At 51.4% G+C, this 23,375-nt stretch overlaps 1 protein-coding gene across 1 annotated transcript in view; it reads left to right on the top strand.

The window, feature by feature from the left end:
• Nucleotides 1–23,375, top strand: part of LOC144599540 (organic solute transporter subunit alpha) — a 30,961-nt gene that overhangs the window by 5,551 nt on the left and 2,035 nt on the right. Inside the window, exons 2-8 of the mRNA XM_078410553.1 lie at nt 2,274–2,365; nt 4,998–5,152; nt 6,692–6,765; nt 10,924–11,082; nt 16,082–16,193; nt 18,459–18,605; nt 22,882–22,987. Coding sequence (XP_078266679.1) covers nt 2,274–2,365; nt 4,998–5,152; nt 6,692–6,765; nt 10,924–11,082; nt 16,082–16,193; nt 18,459–18,605; nt 22,882–22,987 — 845 coding nt within the window. The remainder of the gene's footprint in view (nt 1–2,273; nt 2,366–4,997; nt 5,153–6,691; nt 6,766–10,923; nt 11,083–16,081; nt 16,194–18,458; nt 18,606–22,881; nt 22,988–23,375) is intronic.

Genomic DNA, 23,375 nt, shown 5'->3' with positions numbered 1-23,375 from the left:
TGGCCAAATTCTGCTCCTATTGCTTATGAGCATAATGTGAAGCGTAGATGGAGTCAATGGTGGGGAGGCTGGACTGAGCGCCTTATCCCTGTTCTTGCATATCTGTACGCTCTTGTTTATATTTAAACTTTCATTTTATCCTGATAATGCACTCTTCCAGATTATTAACCCTCTGCTGCCTGAAAATTCCCAGTCATAAAGTCGTACAGCACAGAAACAGACCTTTCATCCCAACTCATCCATGCTGACCAAGATGTCCATCTAAGCTAGTCCCATTTACCGGCGTTAGACCCATATCCCTCTCCTACCCAGTACTCTGATCTACCGCCAGCCCTTGCTACCGTGTGTGCTCTAGTCATGACTAGCCCCACCCATAGGGGCCTTGAGAATATCCCCACCCATGGGTGGTTCAAGACCATTCCCACCCACACGATATGGACACTGTCCCCACCCATTACCTCGTTTCCCTGCCATTTCCCACCCCCTGGTTGAGCCCCCTGTCACCGTACTACGCTCTGACACCACACAGAACCTTCCTCCATTAACCACATCCTCCACCTCCTACTGGGGCGGCACGGTGGCACAGCGGTAGAGTCGCTGCCTCACAGCGCCAGGGACCCAGGTTCGATCCTGACTACGGGTGCTGTCTGCACGGAGTCTGTACGTTCTCCATGTGACCACGTGGGCTTTTTCCGGGTGCTCCAGTTCCCTCCCACGCTCCAAAGCCGTGCAGGTTTGTAGGTTAATTGGCTTCTGTAAATTGTTCCCAGTGCATAGGTTAGAACGAGTGAACGGTGATTGCTGGTCGGCACGGATGTGGTGGGCCGAAGGGCCTATTTCCACACTGTATCTCGAAATTAAACTAAACTAAACTACTCAACATCTCTGCAAAATCATTAAATCAATTCATTTAGTTATTGACACAAAAAACGGTAGATACTGGTTTACAAAAAAAAACTCAGCGGGTCAGGCAGCATCTGTGGAGAACATGGATAGGGGAGGTTTTGGGTCGGGACACTACCTTTGCTGTGAATACATCAATCTCATTACAAAGGCTTTGTGCGTTTTGGTAAAGATGTGCCTATGTCTTCTCTCACGGTGGGAGCGGAGGCTGGTGGGGGGGGGGGGGGGGGGGGGGAGGGGGGTGGGAGGTTGGGGGGTGTGAGCCCAGATGGTCTCTCACTCATTCACCCACAACTCTCCTGCAGCCGAGGCATCACAGGGAACAGATTCCCCAAGTCACGATGGAGGGGGAGATATATATCAACAAGCTTCCCTCACCAGAGCTTACACCAAAACAGAAGAGCTCACCCTTTTTCCACAGTCAAGGTCATGCCCGTTAATCCCGTGTACGGTAGAGAGCACGCTGACTGGTTGCATCACGGCCTGTTCCGGCAACTCGAACGCCCAGGAACGAAGGAGATTACAGAGAGCGATGGACACTGCCCCGTCCATTCAACCCGCCGCCTCACAGCGCCAGAGACCCGGGTTCCATCCCAACCTCAGGTGCTGTCGCTGGGTATGGAACTTGCACGTGACCGCACGGGTTTCCTCCAGGTGCTCCAGACTCCTCCCACTTCCCAAAGACGTGCAGGTTTGTCGGTTAATTGCCTTCCTGTAAATTGCCCGCTGTGTAGGGAGTGGATGAGAAAGTAGGATAACGTAGAACGAAGGTGGCGCAGCGGTAGAGTTGCTGCCTTACAGCGAATGCAGCGCCGGGGACTCAGGTTCGATCCTGACTACGGGCGCCGTCTGTACGGAGTTTGTACGTTCTCCCCGAGACCTGCGTGGGTTTTCTCCGAGATCTTCGGTTTCCTCCCACACTCCAAAGACGTACAGGTTTGTAGGTTAATTGACGGGGTAAATGTAAAAATTGTCCCTAGTGTGTGTAGGATAGTGTTAATGTGCGGGGATCGCTGGGCGGCGCGGACTCGGTGGGCCGAAGGGCCTGTTTCCGCACTGTATCTCTAAATCTAAATCTATATCTAGAACTAGTGTGAACGGGTGATCGCTGGTCGGCATGGACTCGGTGGGCCGAAGGGCCTGTCTCCATGGTGTATCTCTAAACTAAACTAAACCATCAATGGGGATTGGAAGTTGGATAGCAACCCATGGTGGACCTAACCATGGATCCACGTCATGATCTGAAGAAGGGTCTCGACCTGAAACCTCACCCATTCCTTCTCTCCAGAGATGTCGCCTGTCCCGCTGAGTTACTCCAGCTAATTGTGTCTATCATGATCTGAAGGTTGTGTCTCTTCTTCCTTTTGAAGGTTCCCTCCAGATATCTTGGAGTTGATGGAAAAGTTCAACATTTCCGAGGCGTGCTTCCTGCCCCCTCCGATATCTATCAAACTCATACTGCGTAAGTCCAGGGTACATCATATTAATAGTAAGAGAGTCGTACAGCATAGAAACTAGCCAACCTTTTTTGCTGTCTACACCAATCCCACCTTCCCAAATTATGACCTTATCCTTCTACACTTTGCATGTCTGAATTCCTCTTAAACTGGTCTAATTCCAAGCTTGGTTTAGTTTCGATATAAAGCATGGAAACAGGCCCTTCGGCTCACTGAGTCCATGCCGACCAGCGATCCCCGTACACTAGCACTACCCTACACCCTAGGAACAATTTACAACCTTTACCAAAGCCTATTCACCTACAAACCCGAATGTCTTTGGTATGTGGGAGGAAACCGGAGCACCCGGAGAAAACCCACGCGGTCACATGGACAACTCACAAAGTCCATACAGACAGTACCCTGTAGTCAGGGTTGACCCTGGGTCCCTGACGCTGTGAGGCAGCAACTCTATCGCTGCGCCACTGTGCCGCCAAGTTCCTTGGCGATAATCTCACCAATCATCTGTCGTAGACCAGCCACATTGAAGCCACATCAGGAAGGCACACCAATGCCTTCACTTCCTCATGAGACTGAGGAAATTCAGCCCGTCCCCACTGACCCTGACAAATTTCTACAGATGCACCACAGAAAGCATTCTGCCCTGGTGCTTCACTGCTTGGTTTGGGAACAACTCTGCCCAAGACCCAAGAGTTGTGGATGTAACCCAGTCCATCACACAGACCAGACTCCCCACCATCAGACTGGCCAGACTCCCCACCATCACACTGACCATCACACTGACCATCACGCTGACCAGACTCCCCACCATCACGCTGACCATCACAGACTAGACTCCCCACAATCACACAGACCATCACACTGACCATCACAGACTAGACTCCCCACCATCACACTGACCATCACACTGACCATCACACAGACCATCACACTGACCATCACACAGACCATCACACTGACCATCACGCTGACCATCACAGACCAGACTCCCCACCATCACACTGACCATCACACTGACCATCACGCTGACCAGACTCCCCACCATCACGCTGACCATCACAGACTAGACTCCCCACAATCACACAGACCATCACACTGACCATCACAGACTAGACTCCCCACCATCACACTGACCATCACACTGACCATCACACAGACCATCACACTGACCATCACACAGACCATCACGCTGACCATCACGCTGACCAGACTCCCCACCATCACGCTGACCAGACTCCCCACCATCACAGACCAGACTCCCCACCATCACACTGACCATCACACTGACCATCACAGACCAGACTCCCCACCATCACACAGACCATCACACAGACCATCACACAGACCATCACAGACTAGACTCCCCACCATCACACTGACCATCACACTGACCAGACTCCCCACCATCACACAGACGATCACACTGACCATCACACACACCATCACACTGACCAGACTCCCCACCATCGACTCCATCCACATCACGCTGCCTTAGAACAGCAGCCAACATAATCAAAGACGTGCCACCCCAGTCATTCCTTCTTCTCCCTGCTCCTATCTGTCAGAACGTATGGAAGCTTGAAAGCACACATCACCAAACTCAGAAACAGCTTCTTCCCCTCTGTTATCAGGCTTCTGAATGGTCCTTCCATAAGCTAGGGCACTGCCTGATTCACCTCGACCCCATTGCGGACATTGGATTTTGTCTCTGGAACTGATGCACTACAATGCTGAGAACTATATTCTGCACTCTGTATCTTCCCCTTTACTCTACCTATTGTACTTGAGTTTGACTTGATTTATTTATGTATAGTATTAACTGATATGATTGGATAGCATGCAAAACAAAGCCTTATGTTGTATCACGGTACACGTGACAATAATAAACCTGAACCTAAATCACCTCCCCTGGTAGCGTGTGTCAGATATCTACCACTATCTGCGTACAAAAACCTGTCTCTTGCAATCTCCTTAACAACTCTTTAGACATGCTCTCCCTCTTGTCTTTGATACCCCTACCATGGGAGAAAGATATTGACCCTGCACCCTATCTATGCCTCGTAACCCTGTGACCATTCCTCAGCCTCCTGCCCTCCATGGAAAATAAGCCAGCCTATTCCAATCTCTCTCCGTAACTAAAGTCCTCCCTTCCAGAATGTGGAAACAAATAACTGCAGATGCTGGTTTGTACCAAAGACACAAAGTGCTGGAGTAACTCAGCAGGTCAGGCAGCATATATGGAGGAAAAAGATGGGCAATGTTTGGGGCCGGGACCCTTCTTCAGACTGGCTTTAGTGTCTTTCATTAAAGGCACAAAATGCTGGGGTAACTCAGAGGCTAAGGTAGCATCTCTGGAGAACATGGGTAGATGACACTGTGTCCACCGGTCTAAGACGGGTCTCGACCCGAAATGTCACCTACCCTTTTTCTCCAGAGATGCTCCCTGACCGGCTGGGTTACTCCAGCACTTTGTGTCTGTCCTCCAATGCAGACGTCCTCTTCCCCACCCCGTGGCCGGTCTCTGCTCTGTGTCCACCGGTTGGACCTCAGTTTGGGCAGATCTGCTCTGTACCTCTCCACCTCAGGCCTGGCCATGTTTGCATGGTGACGCTCTCTCCCACCCCTGTCCTTGTGCAGAGCTGACATGGTTGGACATTGGTGTCTTCGCCGCATTGACCGCAATGACCGTGCTCACCATCGCCATTTACCTGGAGAACGCCTGCTACCTGATGGACAAGGTGAAGTGTCCCATCAAGAGCAAGACACTGGTATGGAACAGTGCAGCTCCAACCGTGAGTACCTCCATCCTTCCCAATCCCACCGTCGGTCAACTCCTTCCCCTTAATCCCACCGGAAGTCAACACCTTTCCCGCAATCCAATCATGAGTTACCTCCTTCCTCCCAATTCTACCGCAAGTCAACTCCTTCATCTCAATTGCACCTCAAAGTCATCTTCACCTCCAAGTCAACTCCATCTACCTCAATTCTCCTGATCCCACATGGTCAAATCCATCCTCCCAATGCCACAGTGAGTTACTCCATCCTCTCCGTCCTGCCAGGAGTCCACTCCTTCTCCTCAATCCAATCACCAGTTACCTCCTTCCTCCCAATCCAACCCTGACTCAACTCCGTCCTCTCCGTATCAATGATTTGAAAGGGAATAATGGTGGCATGGATAGTAGATTTGCGGAAGGCACTAAGATTGGCGATGAGGTGAACAAGTGAAGAAGTTCATCTATGATGACAATGGAATCTTGATCAGTGGGCAAAGGAATGGCAGACGGAGTTTAATTCAAATACATGGGAGGTGTTGAATTTGGCTACGCCAAGCCAGGACAGGGCTAAGAGTAAATAGTAGGGCCCTGGAGAGTGTCATGGGAAGAGAGAGAACGAGAGGTGCAGGTAGACAGTTCCATGAAAGTGGTGACACAGGTAGGCAGGGTGGTGAAGAAGGCGTTTGGCATTCTTGTCTTCATTTGTCAGGATATTGAGTACAGGAGATGGACACAAAGTGCTGGAGTAACTCAGCGGATCAGAAGAAAGGTCTGCAGAGAAAAGATGGATGACGTTTCGGGTCAAGTCCCTTCCTCAGACTGGTACAGGAGTTGGATCATCACATTATGTGTAGGAAAAAATACTGCAGATGCTGGTTTAAATCGAAGGCAGACATAAAATGCTGGAGTAACTCAGCGGGTCAGGCAGCATCTTGGGTGAGAAGGAATGGGAGAGAATGTAAGGGCCTCATCTGGAGTACTGCGTTAAACTGGAAAGGGTGTAAAAAATTCACGAGGATGTTACCGAGTCTGGAAGGCTTGAGTTATAAGAAAAGTTGGGCAGGCTTGGTCTGATTTTCCCAGGAGTGTAAGAGGCTGAGAGGTGATCTTATAGAGGTGTATAAAATCTCAAGGGCAATAGATAGGGTGAATGCACAGGTTTTTTACCCAGGGTAGGGGAATCAAGAACCAGAGGACATAGGTTCAAGATGAGGGGGGAAAGATTTAATAGGAACCTGAAAAGCAACTTTTTCACATAGAGGGTGGAGGATATATGGAACGAGCTGACAGAGGAGATAGTTGAGGCAGGTACTATAACATCATTTAAAAAGAAAATTGGACAGGTACATGGATTGGAAAGGTTTAGAGGGATAAGGGCCAAATGTGGGCAGGTGGGACTAGTGTAGATGGGGCATGTTGGTCAGCATGGGCAAGCTGGGCCGAAGGGTCCGTTTCCGTGCTGTGAGAGTCCGTGACCCTCGACCTGTAGCCGGCTGGGGTCATTCTCCGGTCACAGGGTCACGGTCGGCCTCGCTGACCCTCTGCTTTCTCACGCAGGTCATCGCCATCACTTCCTGCCTCGGCCTCTGGGTTCCGCGAGCTGTCATGTTCGTGGACATGGTGGCTGCCACGTGAGTGGGACCATGCAGTGGCACGGACTAACGCACACGCCTGGCCCTGGAACACAGACCTGGCCCTATAACACAGCCTGGCCCTGTAACACAGGCCTGGCCCTATAACAGGCCTGGCCCTGTAACACAGGCCTGGCCCTGTAACACAGGCCTGGCCCTATAACACAGGCCTGGCCCTATAACACAGGCCTGGCCCTGTAACACAGGCCTGGCCCTGTAACACAGGCCTGACTCTATAACACAGGCCTGGCCCTATAACACAGGCCTGGCCCTGTAACACAGGCCTGGCCCTGTAACACAGGCCTGGCCCTATAACACAGGCCTGGCCCTATAACACAGGGCTGGCCCTGTAACACAGGCCTGACCCTACAACACAGGCCTGACCCTATAACACAGCCTGGCCCTATAACACAGCCTGGCCCTGGAACACAGGCCTGACTCTATAACACAGGCCTGGCCCTGTAACACAGGCCTGGCCCTGTAACACAGGCCTGGCCCTATAACACAGGCCTGGCCCTATAACACAGGCCTGGCCCTATAACACAGGCCTGGCCCTATAACACAGGCCTGGTCCTATAACACAGGCCTGGCCCTATAACACAGGCCTGACCCTATAACACAGGCCTGGCCCTATAACACAGGCCTGGCTCTGGAACACAGGCCTGACTCTATAACACAGACCTGGCCCTATAACACAGGCCTGGCCCTGTAACACAGGCCTGACCCTATAACGCAGCCTGGCCCTACAACACAGGCCTGACCCTATAACACAGCCTGGCCCTATAACACAGGCCTGGCCCTATAACACAGGCCTGGCCCTGTAACACAGGCATGACCCTATAACACAGGCCTGGCCCTATAACACAGGCCTGGCCCTGTAACACAGGCCTGACCCTATAACACAGGCCTGGCCCTGTAACACAGGCCTGGCCCTATAACACAGGCCTGGCCCTGTAACACAGGCCTGGCAATATAACACAGGCCTGACTCTATAACACACCTTGACCCTATAACACAGGCCTGACCCTATAACACAGGCCTGACCCTATAACACAGGCCTGGCCCTATAACACAGGCCTGGCTCTGGAACACAGGCCTGACTATAACACAGACCTGGCCCTATAACACAGGCCTGGCCCTGTAACACAGGCCTGACCCTATAACGCAGCCTGGCCCTACAACACAGGCCTGACCCTATAACACAGCCTGGCCCTATAACACAGGCCTGGCCCTATAACACAGGCCTGGCCCTGTAACACAGGCATGACCCTATAACACAGGCCTGGCCCTGTAACACTGGCCTGACCCTATAACACAGGCCTGGCCCTGTAACACAGGCCTGGCCCTATAACACAGGCCTGGCCCTGTAACACAGTCCTGGCCCTATAACACAGGCCTGACTCTATAACACACCTTGACCCTATAACACAGGCCTGACCCTATAACACAGGCCTGACCCTATAACACAGGCCTGGCTCTGGAACACAGGCCTGACTCTATAACACAGACCTGGCCCTATAACACAGGCCTGGCCCTGTAACACAGGCCTGACCCTATAACGCAGCCTGGCCCTACAAGACAGGCCTGACCCTATAACACAGCCTGGCCCTATAACACAGGCCTGGCCCTATAACACAGGCCTGGCCCTGTAACACAGGCATGACCCTATAACACAGGCCTGGCCCTGTAACACTGGCCTGACCCTGTAACACAGGCCTGACCCTATAACACAGGCCTGGCCCTATAACACAGGCCTGGCCCTATAACACAGGCCTGGCCCTGTAACACAGGCATGACCCTATAACACAGGCCTGGCCCTGTAACACAGGCCTGGCCCTGTAACACAGGCCTGGCCCTGTAACACAGGCCTGACCATATAACACAGGCCTGGCCCTATAACACAGGCCTGGCCCTGTAACACAGGCCTGACCCTATAACACTAGCCTGGCCCTGTAACACAGGCCTGACCATATAACACAGGCCTGGCCCTATAACACAGGCCTGGCCCTGTAACACAGGCCTGACCCTATAACACTAGCCTGGCCCTGTAACACAGGCCTGGCCCTATAACACAGGCCTGGCCCTATAACACAGGCCTGACTCTATAACACACCTTGACCCTATAACACAGGCCTGACCCTATAACACAGCCTGGCCCTATAACACAGGCCTGGCCCTGGAACACAGGCCTGGCCCTGTAACACAGGCCTGGCCCTGTAACACATGCCTGGCCCTATAACACAGGCCTGGCCCTATAACACAGGCCTGGCCCTGTAACACAGGCCTGGCCCTGGAACACAGGCCTGACTCTATAACACAGGCCTGACCCTATAACACAGGCCTGACTCTATAACATAGGCCTGGCCCTATAACACAGGCCTGGCCCTATAACACACGCCTGGCCCTATAACACACGCCTGGCCCTGGAACACAGGCCTGGCCCTATAACACAGCCTGGCCCTATAACACAGCCCTGGCCCTATAACACAGGCCTGACTCTATAACACACCTTGACCCTATAACACAGGCCTGACCCTATAACACAGGCCTGGCCCTATAACACAGGCCTGGCCCTGGAACACAGGCCTGGCCCTATAACACAGGCCTGGCCCTGTAACACAGCCTGGCCCTATAACACAAGCCTGGCCCTATAACACACGCCTGGCCCTGGAACACAGGCCTGGCCCTATAACACAGGCCTGGCCCTGTAACACCGGCCTGGCCCTATAACACAGGCCTGGCCCTATAACACAGGCCTGGCCCTATAACACACGCCTTGCCCTGGAACACAGGCCTGGCCCTATAACACAGGCCTGGCCCTGTAACACCGGCCTGACCCTGTAACACAGGCATGACCCTATAACACAGGCCTGGCCCTATAACACAGGCCTGGCCCTGTAACACAGGCCTGACCCTATAACACAGGCCTGGCCCTGTAACACAGGCCTGACCCTATAACACAGGCCTGGCCCTGTAACACAGGCCTGGCCCTGTAACACAGGCCTGGCCCTATAACACAGGCCTGACTCTATAACACACCTTGACCCTATAACACAGGCCTGACCCTGGAACACAGGCCTGTCCCTATAACACAGGCCTGGCCCTGTAACACAGGCCTGGCCGTATAACACAGGCCTGGCCCTGTAACACAGGCCTGGCCCTGGAACACAGGCCTGACTCTATAACACAGGCCTGACCCTATAACACAGGCCTGACTCTATAACACAGGCCTGGCCCTATAACACAGGCCTGGCCCTATAACACACGCCTGGCCCTGGAACACAGGCCTGGCCCTATAACACAGCCTGGCCCTATAACACAGGCCTGGCCCTATAACACACGCCTGGCCCTGGAACACAGGCCTGGCACTATAACACAGGCCTGGCCCTGTAACACAGGCCTGGCCCTATAACACAGCCTGGCCCTATAACACAGGCCTGGCCCTATAACACTGGCCTGGCCCTATAACACAGGCATGGCCCTGTAACACAGGCCTGGCCCTATAACACAGGCCTGGCCCTGTAACACAGGCCTGACCCTATAACACAGGCCTGGCCCTATAACACAGGCCTGGCCCTATAACACAGGCCTGGCCCTGTAACACAGGCCTGGCCCTATAACACAGGCCTGGCCCTATAACACAGCCTGGCCCTATAACACAGCCTGGCCCTATAACACAGGCCTGACCCTATAACACACGCCTGGCCCTGGAACACAGGCCTGACTCTATAACACAGACCTGGCCCTATAACACAGGCCTGGCCCTATAACACAGGCCTGGACCTATAACACAGGCCTGGCCCTATAACACAGGCCTGGCCCTATAACACAGGCCTGGCCCTATAACACAGGCCTGGCCCTATAACACAGGCCTGGCCCTGTAACACAGGTCTGGCCCGGGACTACAGTCTGCCACTAAGACACGCCACTGACTGGGCCCACAGACCCGACATTATGACACTCGACCCCAGCCATGAACCCTAGCCCTGATCCTCGCCTGACCCATCGATCCTACCCTTTGACCTTGAGCCCAGAGGGATGCATGACCCGGGTGGTAGATGATGCCAAGACTAACTCTTATCAATTCCTTGCACCTCGCCTATCATGCGTGGGGCCGAGGGGCAGAAGCCGCGGGATCTAACTGTGCCTTCCCCACAGGTACTTTGGTGTTGGCTTCTACCTGATGCTGCTGATCATCGTCCAGGGGTACGGAGGGGAGGAGGCCATGCTCCAACACCTGGCCACACACACCATTCGCATTAGTACCGGGCCCTGCTGCTGCTGCTGCCCCTGTCTCCCCCACATCCACCTCACCCGGTGAGAGGCTGGAGCACACACCGCACAGGGGGAGAGAGAAAACGTGCAGGGGGAGAGGGGCAACGTGCAGGGGGAGAGGGGCAACGTGCAGGGGGAGAGAGGGGCAACGTGCAGGGGGAGAGGGGCACTGCGCAGGGGGAGAGAGGGACAACGTGCAGGGGGAGAGAGGGGCAACGTGCAGGGGGAGAGAGGGGCAACGTGCAGGGGGAGAGAGAAAACGTGCAGGGGGAGAGGGGCAACGTGCAGGGGGAGAGGGGCACTGCGCAGGGGGAGAGAGGGGCAACGTGCAGGGGGAGAGAGGGGCAACGTGCAGGGGGAGAGAGGGGCAACGTGCAGGGGGAGAGGGGCAACGTGCAGGGGGAGAGAGGGACAACGTGCAGGGGGAGAGAGGGGCAACGTGCAGGGGGAGAGGGGCAACGTGCAGGGGGAGAGGGGCAACGTGCAGGGGGAGAGAGGGGCAACGTGCAGGGGAGAGAGGGGCAACGTGCAGGGGGAGAGAGGGGCAACGTGCAGGGGGAGAGAGGGGCAACGTGCAGGGGGAGAGAGGGGCAACGTGCAGGGGGAGAGGGGCACTGCGCAGGGGGAGAGAGGGGCACTGCGCAGGGGGAGAGAGGGGCAACGTGCAGGGGAGAGAGGGGCAACGTGCAGGGGGAGAGAGGGGCAACGTGCAGGGGGAGAGGGGCACTGCGCAGGGGGAGAGAGGGACAACGTGCAGGGGGAGAGAGGGGCAACGTGCAGGGGGAGAGGGGCACTGCGCAGGGGGAGAGGGGCACTGCGCAGGGGAGAGAGGGACAACGTGCAGGGGGAGAGAGGGGCAACGTGCAGGGGGAGAGAGGGGCAACGTGCAGGGGGAATGGGAAATAGAGAGGTCCTTCTGCAGTTGTACAGGGCCCTAGTGAGACCGCACCTGGAGTACTGTGTGCAGTTTTGGTCTCCAAATTTGAGGAAGGATATTCTTGTTATTGAGGGCGTGCAGCGTAGGTTTACTAGGTTAATTCCCGGAATGGCGGGACTGTCATATGTTGAAAGACTGGAGCGACTAGGCTTGTATACACATGGAATTTAGAAGGATGAGAGGGGATCTTATCGAAACATATAAGATTATTAAGGGGTTGGACACGTTAGAGGCAGGAAACATGTTCCCAATGTTGGGGGAGTCCAGAACCAGGGGCCACAGTTTAAGAATAAGGGGTAGAATGGAGATGAGGAAAAACTTTTTCAGTCATAGAGTTGGAAATCTGTAGAATTCTCTGCCTCAGAAGGCAGTGGAGGCCAATTCTCTGAATGCATTCAAGAGAGAGCTAGATAGAGCTCTTAAGGAAAGTGGAGTCAGGGGGTATGGGGGAGAAGGCAGGAACGGGGTACTGATTGAGAATGATCAGCCATGATCACATTGAATGGTGGTGCTGGCTCGAAGGGCCGAATGGCCTCCTCCTGCACCTATTGTCTAGTGTGTATTGTTTTGCATACAGCTTTGTTTTGTATGCTATCCAAACAGATCAGATACCGTACACAAATACAATCAAATCAAACTCAAGTACAATAGGTAGAGCGATGGGGAAGATACAGCAATTAGTGCCTTTGTTTACATTTAAAAAAAATCATTGCATTTATTGGTGGTTGAGGCAGAAACAATAGTTGCATTTAAGAGACTTCTAGATAGACCATAAGACATAGGAGTAGAATGAGGCTATTTGGCCCAATCATGTCTACTCTGCCATTCAATCATGGCTGAGTCTATCTTTTCTTCTCAACTTCATTCTCCTGCTTTCAGAAGTGTGAAAACGCACCCCTCCAGATTCAGGGACAGTTTCTTCCCAGCTGTTATCAGGTAACTGAACCATCCTATCACCAACTAGAGAGCAGTTCTGACCTCCCATCTAACTCCATGGAGACCCTTGGACTATCTTTAATTGGAATTTACTGGACTTTGGACAAGCTAGATGCAGGAACAATGTTCCCAATGTTGGGGGAGTCCAGAACCAGGGGCCACTGTCTTAGAATAAAGGGGAGGCCATTTAAAACTGAGGTGAGAAGGAACATTTTCACTCAGAGAGTTGTGAATTTGTGGAATTGTCTGCCACAGAGGGCAGTGGAGGCCAAATCACTGGATGAATTTAAGAGAGAGTTAGATAGAGCTCTGGGGGCTGGTGGAACCAAGGGATATGGGGAGAAGTTGGGCACAAGTTGCTGATTTTGAATGATCAGCCATGATCACAATGAATGGCTGTGCTGGCTCGAAGGGCCGAATGGCCTCCGCCTGCACCTATTTTCTATATTTCTGTTTCTATGTTTATCTTGTGCTAAACATTCCCATTATCCTGTATCTGTAACTGTGGATGGCTCGATTGCAATCATATATCGTCTTTCCGCTGACTGGATAGCACACATCTAAAGCTTTTCCCTGTACCTTGGTACACATGACAATAAACTAAACTAAACTAACCTTGACATCCTTACTAATCAAGAATCTATCAATCTCCGCTTTAAAAATACCCAATGACGTGGCCTCCTGTGATCAGTATGCGGCATTCAATGAGAGGTGCAAGGAATTAATAAGAGTTAGTCTTGGCATCACATTCAGCACAGCCATGGTGGGCCGAAGGGCCTGCTCTTGTGCTGCACTTATCTATGTTCCAAAGTTGAAACTTCAGTGCCTCTTGATTAAAATCTATCTAACTTCTCTACATCAGCGAGACCAAACGCAGGCTCGGCGATCGTTTCGCTCAACACCTTCGCTCAGTCCGCCTTAACCACCCTGATCTCCCGGTGGCTGAGCACTTCAACTCCCCCTCCCACTCCCAGTCTGACCTTTCTGTCATGGGCCTCCTCCAGTGCCATAGTGAGGCCCACTGGAAATTGGAGGAACAGTGCCTCATATTTCGCTTGGGCAGCTTGCAGCCCAGCGGTATGAACATTGACTTCTCCAACTTTAGATAGTTCCTCTGTCCCTCTCTTCCCCTCCACCTTCCCAGTTCTCCCACTGTCTTCCTGTCTCCACCTATGTCTTTTCTTTGTCCCGCCCCCCCTGACATCAGTCTGAAGAAGGGTCTCGACCCGAAACGTCACCCATTCCCTCTCTCCTAGATGCTGCCTGACCTGCTGAGTTACTCCAGCATTTTGTGAAACCTTCAAAATCTATCTAAAGGCACATTAGAAATTAAATAGAGATTTCGGAGAGTCGAAATGCCTCGGTAGCCAGATGGGTCTTGTGCATGAAGCACTCACAGTTTGTGTCTTGTTTTGTCGACTAGCACCTGCATTTCCTTGTGCCAAGTGTTTTGGCTTGGAGTTGGACTTGGCTGCCAGAGTGGAACAGCAGCACCACCGAGTGGCGAGCCGCAGCACTGCAGTGGGGGAGAGTTTTGGCCCCAAACCTGTCCACGCTGGCAGGTCAGGACTGCGCTCAGCAGCATCACCAACTGGGAGCTGCTGGGACTGCAGGTGGAATGCTCAGAGGAAATCTAATCCAATTCAAGGTCTAGTTTATTAACCTTTTAAAGGACAGAGTAAATTACTTACAGTGGCAGATGTAGAAACAAGGAACAGCAGATGCTGGTTTACAAAAGGACACAAAGTGCTAGAGTAACTCAGCGGGTCAGGCAGGAACTCTGGAGAACATGGATAGGTGACGTTTCGGGTCAGGACCCTTCTTCTGACTGAGTCTAAAGAAGGGGCCCGACCCAAAATGGTGTCTATCCTCATTCACATTCTCCAGAGATGCTGCCCGACCCACTGAGCTACTCCAGCATTGGATGTTGTTAATCTGGAAAGGGTGCAGAGAAGATTTACGAGGATGTTGTCATGACCCGAGGGTCTGATCTACAGGGAGAGGTTTGGCAGGCTAGGACTTCATTCCTTGTAGCACTGGAGGACGTGGGGTGATCTTAAAGAGGTGCAACTCTACGACTCCAGGAACAAATTCCTGGAAATGCTGCCTTGGTTTGACTCCAGGAGTCATAGAGTCACACAGCACAGACCCTGGCTCTCTGACCCAATGCGTCCATGCCGACAGACCCTTCGAGCCCACCGGGTACACGCCGACCAGCGATCACCCGTTCACACTAGCTCTCCATTATCCTATTTTCTCATACACTCCCGACACACTAGGGTCCATATCCCTCCAAACCTTTCCTGTCCATGTACCTGTTCAAGTGTCTTTTAAATGCTGTTATATTACAACATAGCACAGGAACAGGCCCTTCGGCCCACGATGTCCGTGCCGAACATAAGGCCAAGACCAACTCTTTTCTGCCTGCACTTGATCCATATCCCTCCATTCCCCGCACATCCACGTGTCTATCCAACATTGGAATGTGTGGTTTCCCCAACCCACTCAAAACACTCCTTCTTTAAAGCATTGCCTTTGACCTTGTATACACTGGAATTTAGAAGGATGAGAGGGGATCTTATCGAAACATATAAGATTATTAAGGGGTTGGACACGTCAGAGGCAGGAAACATGTTCCCAATGTTGGGGGAGTCTGGAACAAGGGGCCACAGTTTAAGAATAAGGGGTAGGCCATTTAGAACTGAGATGAGGAAAAACTTTTTCAGTCAGAGAGTTGTGAATCTGTGGAATTCTCTGCCTCAGAAGGCAGTGGAGGCCAATTCTCTGAATGCATTCAAGAGAGAGCTGGATAGAGCTCTTAAGGATAGCGGAGTCAGGGGGTATGGGGAGAAGGCAGGAACGGGGTACTGATTGAGAATGATCAGCCATGATCACATTGAATGGCGGTGCTGGCTCGAAGGCCTCTTCCTGCACCTATTGTCTATTGTCTATTGACCTTCACTCACCCGCCCCAATGACCTTCACTCACCCGCCTTCACTAACCTTAACCCTAGCCCCAATGTCTCCTTGCGTGGTGCGGTGAGACTTTCATTTTGAAACCCCACTCCCATCAGTGCGACATAAATGGAAACCCAGCTTGCCACCTTCTCCCAGCGATGTTCTGCTGACAACCTTTGAGGACTTTAATTCCTCTTTTGATCTGTGCAGGCAGAAATTCAAGATCTTTGTGCTGGGAGCTTTCCAAGTGGCTTTCCTCCGGCCCGCCCTCTTCTTGCTCGGCCTGGTCTTGTGGACAAACGGTCTCTACGACCCCGATGATGTGAGTTATCAAAGCCGTCAATACCTCTGCCCATTGGTATCGGCATTGGTTTACTATTGTCTCGTGTACTGCGATGTTGGGCGGCCCGATGGCGCAGCTGGTAGAGCCACCGCCGCACTGCACCAGAGACCTGGGTTTGATCCTGACCTCCGGTGCTGTCTGTGTGGAGTTTGCACGTTCTCCCTGCGACCGCAAGGGTTTCTTCCTGTTCTTGAGTTTCAATTGCGTGTTGGGTTCCCCTTTGTGTTCAGTTCCTATCCCTGGTCACCCAAACACACAACTCTCCGTACCCACCATTATGTTGTAAACCATTTCGTTTGGAGATGCAGCGCGGAAACAGGCCTTTCGGCCCACCGAGTCCGCACTGACTCGTGATACCCATTACACTAGCACACACTACACAGTAGGGGCAATTTACAATTTTTACCAAAGCCAAGTAACCTACAAACCTGTACATCTTTGGGATGTGGGAGGAAAACGGAGCACCCGCATGGTCACAGGGAGAACGTACAAACTCCGTACAGACAGCACCAGTAGGCAGGACTGAACCCGGGTCTCTGGCGCTGTAAGGCAGCACTCTACCCCTGCACCACTGTGCATCTCATTGGGTGATTAAAGCGTCCACCTGATCTTGACTACTCCGCAAGTTCACCACAGGACCATCACATAGGAGCAGAATTAGGCCATTTGGCCCATCAAGTCTACCCCACCATTCAATAATGGCTGATCTATCTTTCCCTCTCAACCCCATTCTCCTGCCTTCTCCCCGTAACCCCTGACACCCTTACCAATCAAGAACCTATCAATCACCGCTTTAAAAATACCCAATGACTTGCCCTCCACCGCCCTCTGTGGCAATGTATTCCACAGATTCACCACGCTCTAGCTAAAGAAATTCCTCCTCATCTCCATTCTAAAGGTACGTCCTTTTATTCTGAGGCTGTGCCCTTTGGTCCTAGACTCTCCCACTCGTGGAAACATAATTTGCAACGTACAACTGTGACACAACTTGCCTTGTAATGTTTAAGAGGCTTTTAGACAGGCTGGTGGGGATGGCGGGGTATGGATCATGTGCAAGCAGATGAGATGAGATTATCATGGCGTTATGACAGACACGGACGTCGCTGCACTCTTCTATCTTCTGCGCTCTCAGGGAAGCTGACTATGGAGACTGAAGTACAATCAGTTCTCCATCCCAACATTTCCCCAGCACCGTTTCCCGAGCAATACTGATCTCATATCTCTCTCTCTCTCTCTCTCTCTCTCTCTCTCTCTCTCTCTCTCTCTCTCTCTCTCTCTCTCTCTCTCTCTCTCTCTCTCTCTCTCTCTCTCTCTCTCTCTCTCTCTCTCTCTCTCTGTTGATTTGTGACCTACTTTGTGAAGTCAGGGGAATCACGAGCGCTCAATTGTCAGATTAACAGTAACTCAGCGGGTCAGTCTGAAGAAGGGTTCTGACTTGAAACGTCGACTATCCATGTTCTCCAGAGATGCTGCCCGACCCGCTGAGTTACTCCATCATTTTGTGTCTATCTGCGGTGTAAACTGGCATCTGCAGTTCCTTCCTTTATATTAACTGTCATATATACCGACATCAGAGCAATGAAATTCTTACCTGCAGCAGCAGAACAGGCCTGTAAACACCATGCACACACAAATTCAGTAAATTAATCACCCAAAGTTTGATACTTTGACAACATAAAAGTATGTCCTCAATTGGTACATTTCTTTGCTTCCCATTCCACGTTCTACTCACACTGAATACACATCAGGACTCTCAAATCTAATGATCTTCCTCACCGTTTTATTGACTTCCTCTTTTACTGACAACATCATGACACCTCCTTCCTCTTCCTGAGTTTGACTCGTGCATCGGGTTCCCCTTTGACTTCACTTCCCATCCCTGGTCAGTCCACACCCATCTCTCCGCAACCAGTTTAGTTTGGTTATTATTGTCACATATCACTCTACTCCCAGGGTCAGACGCAGAATAAGCTCCCTTTACGCAGTCTCATCACATACTCCTGGGGGTAGACACAGAGCTAAGCCCCCTCCACACTCCCAGGACACAGATTAGACACATGGTGAAGGTCTCTCTACACAATCCATTGCAAGTGTGATATTTCGCCCATAACCCCACCGGCCGCTCCTTCCCCAGATGAACCCCTCCCTCCCTCGCACCAGTGCAGTTTAGTCTGCATGCATTTGTGCATGGCTATGCACTGACTCTGACGCATCTCCTGCATTGCTCCCCTCTGCATGGCTCAGTGGTCCTCCACCAGCATCTTCCTCTGGCTGAACCTGTTCCTGGGCGTTTCCACCATCCTGGGGCTGTGGCCAGTCAACATCCTCTTCCGACACTCCAAGGTGCTCATGGCCGACCAGAAGCTGACCTGCAAGTTTGCTCTGTTCCAGGTGAGTGAGCCACTGTTGCCTTTAAACTCTGGGATAGTGAGGGCCACACCGCAGGTGGGCACATCGCTGAGAGATCAGGGGGAGAAAACATAACACGCAGTGGCCCAGCTGGTAGAGTCACCCCCTCACAGCGCCAGAGATACACGGGCTCGACCCTGACCTCGGATGCTGTCTATGTGTGTGTGGAGTTTGCGTGTTCCCCCTGTGACTGCGTGGGTTTTCTCCGGTTGCTCCGGTCTCCTCCCACATCCCAAAGACGTGCGGGTTTGGAGGTTTGCTTAATTTAGTTCAGTTCATGTGGTGCAGAGAGAAGCTTTGGTTTAGGTTAATTGGCCCTGTGTAAATTGCTTCCAGTGTGCTGGGAGTGGTTGACAAAAGTGGCACAACATAGAACTAGTGTGAAAGGGCGATCCATGGTTGGCATAGACTCGGTGGGCCGAAGGGCCTGTTTCCATGCTGTATCTCTAAACTAAACTAAACTAAACTGCCTCAGAATTAAAGCATAACAAAGAGGTCACGAGTGTTTTATTCTCTTATGTCCCGAAACAGAACAATGAAATTCTTATTAGCAGCAGCGCACCAGATATATAAACATAGTGCTCTGTAAACACCAGAATAAACAACAAAAAAGTTCAGTGTAATATATATACATATTTACACGCGTGTGTGTGTGTGTGCATGCCTGCAGTGCACACCAATTAAACCTTGAACTACAAACTGTCTTAAAATGCCCAACACTAGAGGGCGTAACTATGAGGTGAGAGCGGCAAAGTTTAATTGAGTGCGTGGGGCACGTTTGTTTTACACAGAGGGTGGTGGGTGCCTGGAACATGCTGCTGGGGGTGGTGGGGGAGGCAGATACGAAAGTGGAGTCTGAGGGTTTTGGACAGGCAGTGCTTGGAGGGGTATGGATCATGGGCAGGCAGATCAGATCAGAATCGCGTCATCATGTTCAGTACAAACATTGTGGGTCGATGGGCCCATTCCTGTGCTGTACTGTTCTATGTTCTATGTCTTGGTTGCACTTGCGACTGGACTTTTCTTGCATTAATATTGGGATCAATCTTTTTTTGTTGTTATCTATGAGTTCTGTGTTTACAGGCCTGTTAAGCTGCAGCAAGTAAGAATTTCATTGTTCCGTTGTCTGTACATATGGCAATGAAACACTCTTGACTTTTGACTCTTGAGATGGTATACATTGCAGCCACCAGCGATCATCGAGTCACGCAGCATGGAAATAGGCCCTTCGGCCCAACTTGTCTATGTTGACCAAGACACTCCATCTTAGGGTTGCAAACTGTCCCGTATTAGCCGGGACATCCCGTATTTTGGGCTAAATTGGTTTGTCCCGTACGGGACCGCCTTTGTCCTGTATTTGTAGGGTTGCCAACTTCCTCACTCCCAAATAAGAGTTAAAGGGTGATGTCACCGCCCCGCGCCCCACGTGACCTCACCCAGCCAGCGGCCACGTGCTCCCGCTCCACCAATGGCGGCCGCCTGGGCCGGGAGGCGGGTTGCTTCAGTCTGATGAAGGATCTCGACCCGAAATGTCACCCATTCCTTCTCTCCAGAGATGCTGCCTGACCCGCTGAGTTACTCCAGCCTTTTGTGTCTACCTTCCATTTAAACCAGCATCTGCAGTTTTTTTTCCTCTGGACCTAGACTGTCCAGAGCTAAAATATTGGAAACCTAGAGTGTTGGGACTCGGGACCTAAACTGTCTGCACCTACAGCGTCGGGGCCTACAGCGTTAGGGCCTACAGCGTCCGGGCCTACTGCGCCCCCAGGGCCTAATACGGTATTAGGCCTGGGGGGGCGCTGTAGGCCCAGACGCTGTAGACCCCAACACTGTAGGCCCCGAAGCTGTAGGTCCCGACACCCTAGGTTTCCGACACTTTAGCTCCGGACCGTCTATGTCCTGAGGCCTGGGCGCCGGCTAATGGAGGTTGCGTAGCAACCCGCCTCCCGGCCGCCATTGGTGGAGCGGGAGCACGTGGCCACTGGCTGGGTGAGGTCACGTGGGGCGAGGACGTCACCTTGTCCCTTGTTTGGGAGTGAGGAAGTTGGCAACCCTCCTCCATCTACACTAGTGCATTTGGTCCATGTCCCTCTAAACCTTTCCTTTCCATGTGCCTGTCCAAGTGTCTTTTAAATGTTGTTCTAGTACCTGCCTTAACTACCTCCTCTGGCAGCTCAATCCATACACCCAGCACTCACTGAGGCGCTATAGTGGCGCAGCAGCAAAGTTGCTGCCTTGCAGCACCAGAGACCCGTGTTCGATCCTGACTACGGTGCCAACTGTGCAGGTTTTGTACGTTCTCGCTGTGACCGTGTGAGGTTCCTTCAGGTGAGATTCCTCCCAATCCCAAAGATATGCAGGTTTGTAGGTTAATGGACCCTCTGTAAATTGTCCCTAGTGTGTAGGATGGAACCAGTGTATGGGTGATCGTTGGTCAATGTGGACTCAGTGGGCCGAAGGGCCTGTTTCCACGCTGTATCTCAAAACTGAACTGAAGTAAAATAAATTCTTTGTGAAAATATTGCCCCTCAGGTTCCTCTGTTAAATCTTTCCCCACTCACCTTAAACCTATGCCCTCGGGTTCTCGTTGCACTTGTGTACGTCCAACTTGTACTCAACTATGGTATGATTTGACTGCGTACCACACAAAGTTTTCCACTATATCTCAGTACACGGGAAAGTAATAAACAGCTACCAATAACAATCTAGGCCGCTCATGATTTTATAATCTCCAAAAGGTCAGTTCTCAGCTCCATTGCTTTGTTGACAATAATAACAGCAATACCAACTCTGTAGGTTCAATGGATATTTATTGTCACATTTGCAATTAAACATTACATAATGAAATTCATTTTGCACATAAAGTGACAACAAACATCCATGGAATCAACTCTGTCGGGGAGTGGGTAGAACAGATGATGTCCCGGTTGCTTTGCTCCTGGGCCTGGCCAAGCTGGCCATTCGTGGGTCACGGCACCAGGCAGACGAGGGCTCTGCCCGAGCCGACTGCCTGGCCTTTTACGTCTGTGCCAGGGTGTCCCTCGAAAAGGAACATGCGGTGTTCAAAGGCAGCGTGGAAATTTTCATAAATTCATAAATTAGTTCATAAATTCTAGGAGCAGAATTAGACCATTTGGCCCATCATGTCTACTCCTCTATTCAATCATGGTTGATCTATCTTTCCCTCAACCCCATATCCATTGACGGCTTCCACAGCCGTCTGTGGCAATGAATTTCACCGATGCACCACCCTCTGACTAAAGAAAGTCCACCTCATCTCCTTTCCAATGGTACACCCTTTTATTCTGAGGCTGATGCCCTTTGGTCCTACTCTCCCAGTGGTGGAAACATCTTCTCCACATCCACTCTATCCAGGCCTTTCACTGGTAAGTTTCAATGAGGTCCCCACTCATCCTTCTAAACTTCAGCGAGTATAGACCCAGTGCTGTCAAACTCTCATCATATGTTAAATCACATCTGGTGAATTGTGTGCAGTTTTAGTCTCCTAATTTGAGGAAGGACGTCACAACCCCTGGGATGGAGGGACTGTCATATGAGGAAAGATTGGAAAGACTAGGCTTGTATTCACTGGAGTTTAGAAGGATGAGAGGGGATCTTATAGGGATGTATAAAATTATAAAAGGACTAGACAAGCTAGATGCAGGAAAAATGTTCCCAATGTTGGGGGAGTCCAGAACCAGGGGACACAGTTTAAGAATAAAGGGGAGGCCATTTAAAACTGTGAGAAAAACCTTTTCCACCCAGAGAGTTGTGAATTTGTGGAATTCTCTGCCACAGAAGGCAGTGGAGGCCAATTCACTGGATGAATTTAAAAAAGAGTTAGATAGAGCTCTAGGGGCTAGTGGAATCAAGGGATATAGGGAGAAGGCAGGCACAGATTACTGATTATAGATGATCAGCCATGATCACAATGAATGGTGGTGCTGGCTCAAAGGGCCAAATGGCCTCCTCCTGCACCTATTTTCTATGTTTCTATGTTAACCCAATCATCCCCGAGATCATTCTCGTAAATAATCCCCATCATCTGTCCTGGTAACCACGGAGTGTTAACTGGAACCTGGATCAGGATTGCAACAGTCAGTCATTTGATATTTAGTAATGAGAATATTTGGTATTTTTTGTATTATGGCGGTGGGTGCATTGTTATTGTTTATTTTATAAATATTATTATTGTATATAAATTGATATATTTAGTTTTGATTAGAAAAAATGCCAACTTTGTTCTCGCATTCCAAAGGCTATCCTGATCCTGTCCTCACTACAGAACTCCATCATTGGATCGCTGGCGGGAGCAGGGCACATTGGCTGTGCTCCTCCCTATTCCGCAAGGACCAGAGGACAACGTAAGTAGGCCCAACCTGGAGAATACCTCCCCCCCCATCCCCCACCCATCCCACCCTGTGCCCCACCTCGACTCGCACCTATTTCTCCCCTGTCTTCCTTTCGATGTTAAGACTTCAGACTTTAGAGACACAGCGCAGAAACAGGCCCTTCGGCCCACCAAGTCCACACTGATCACCCATACACTGGTTCTATCCTACGCACCAGGGATAATTTACAGAAGCCAATTAACCTACAAACCCGCTCAGCTTTGGAGCATGGGAGGAAACCGGAGTACCCAGAGGAAATCCACGGGGTCACAGGGAGAATGTACAAACTCTGTACACACAGCACCCATAGTCAGAATCGAACCCGGGTATATGGCACTGTAAGGCATCAACTCTACCGCTG

This window comes from Rhinoraja longicauda, chromosome 13, assembly GCF_053455715.1.
Source record: "Rhinoraja longicauda isolate Sanriku21f chromosome 13, sRhiLon1.1, whole genome shotgun sequence".
Taxonomy (NCBI): Eukaryota; Metazoa; Chordata; class Chondrichthyes; order Rajiformes; family Arhynchobatidae; genus Rhinoraja; species Rhinoraja longicauda.
This window is presented reverse-complemented; position numbering and strand designations above follow the sequence as displayed.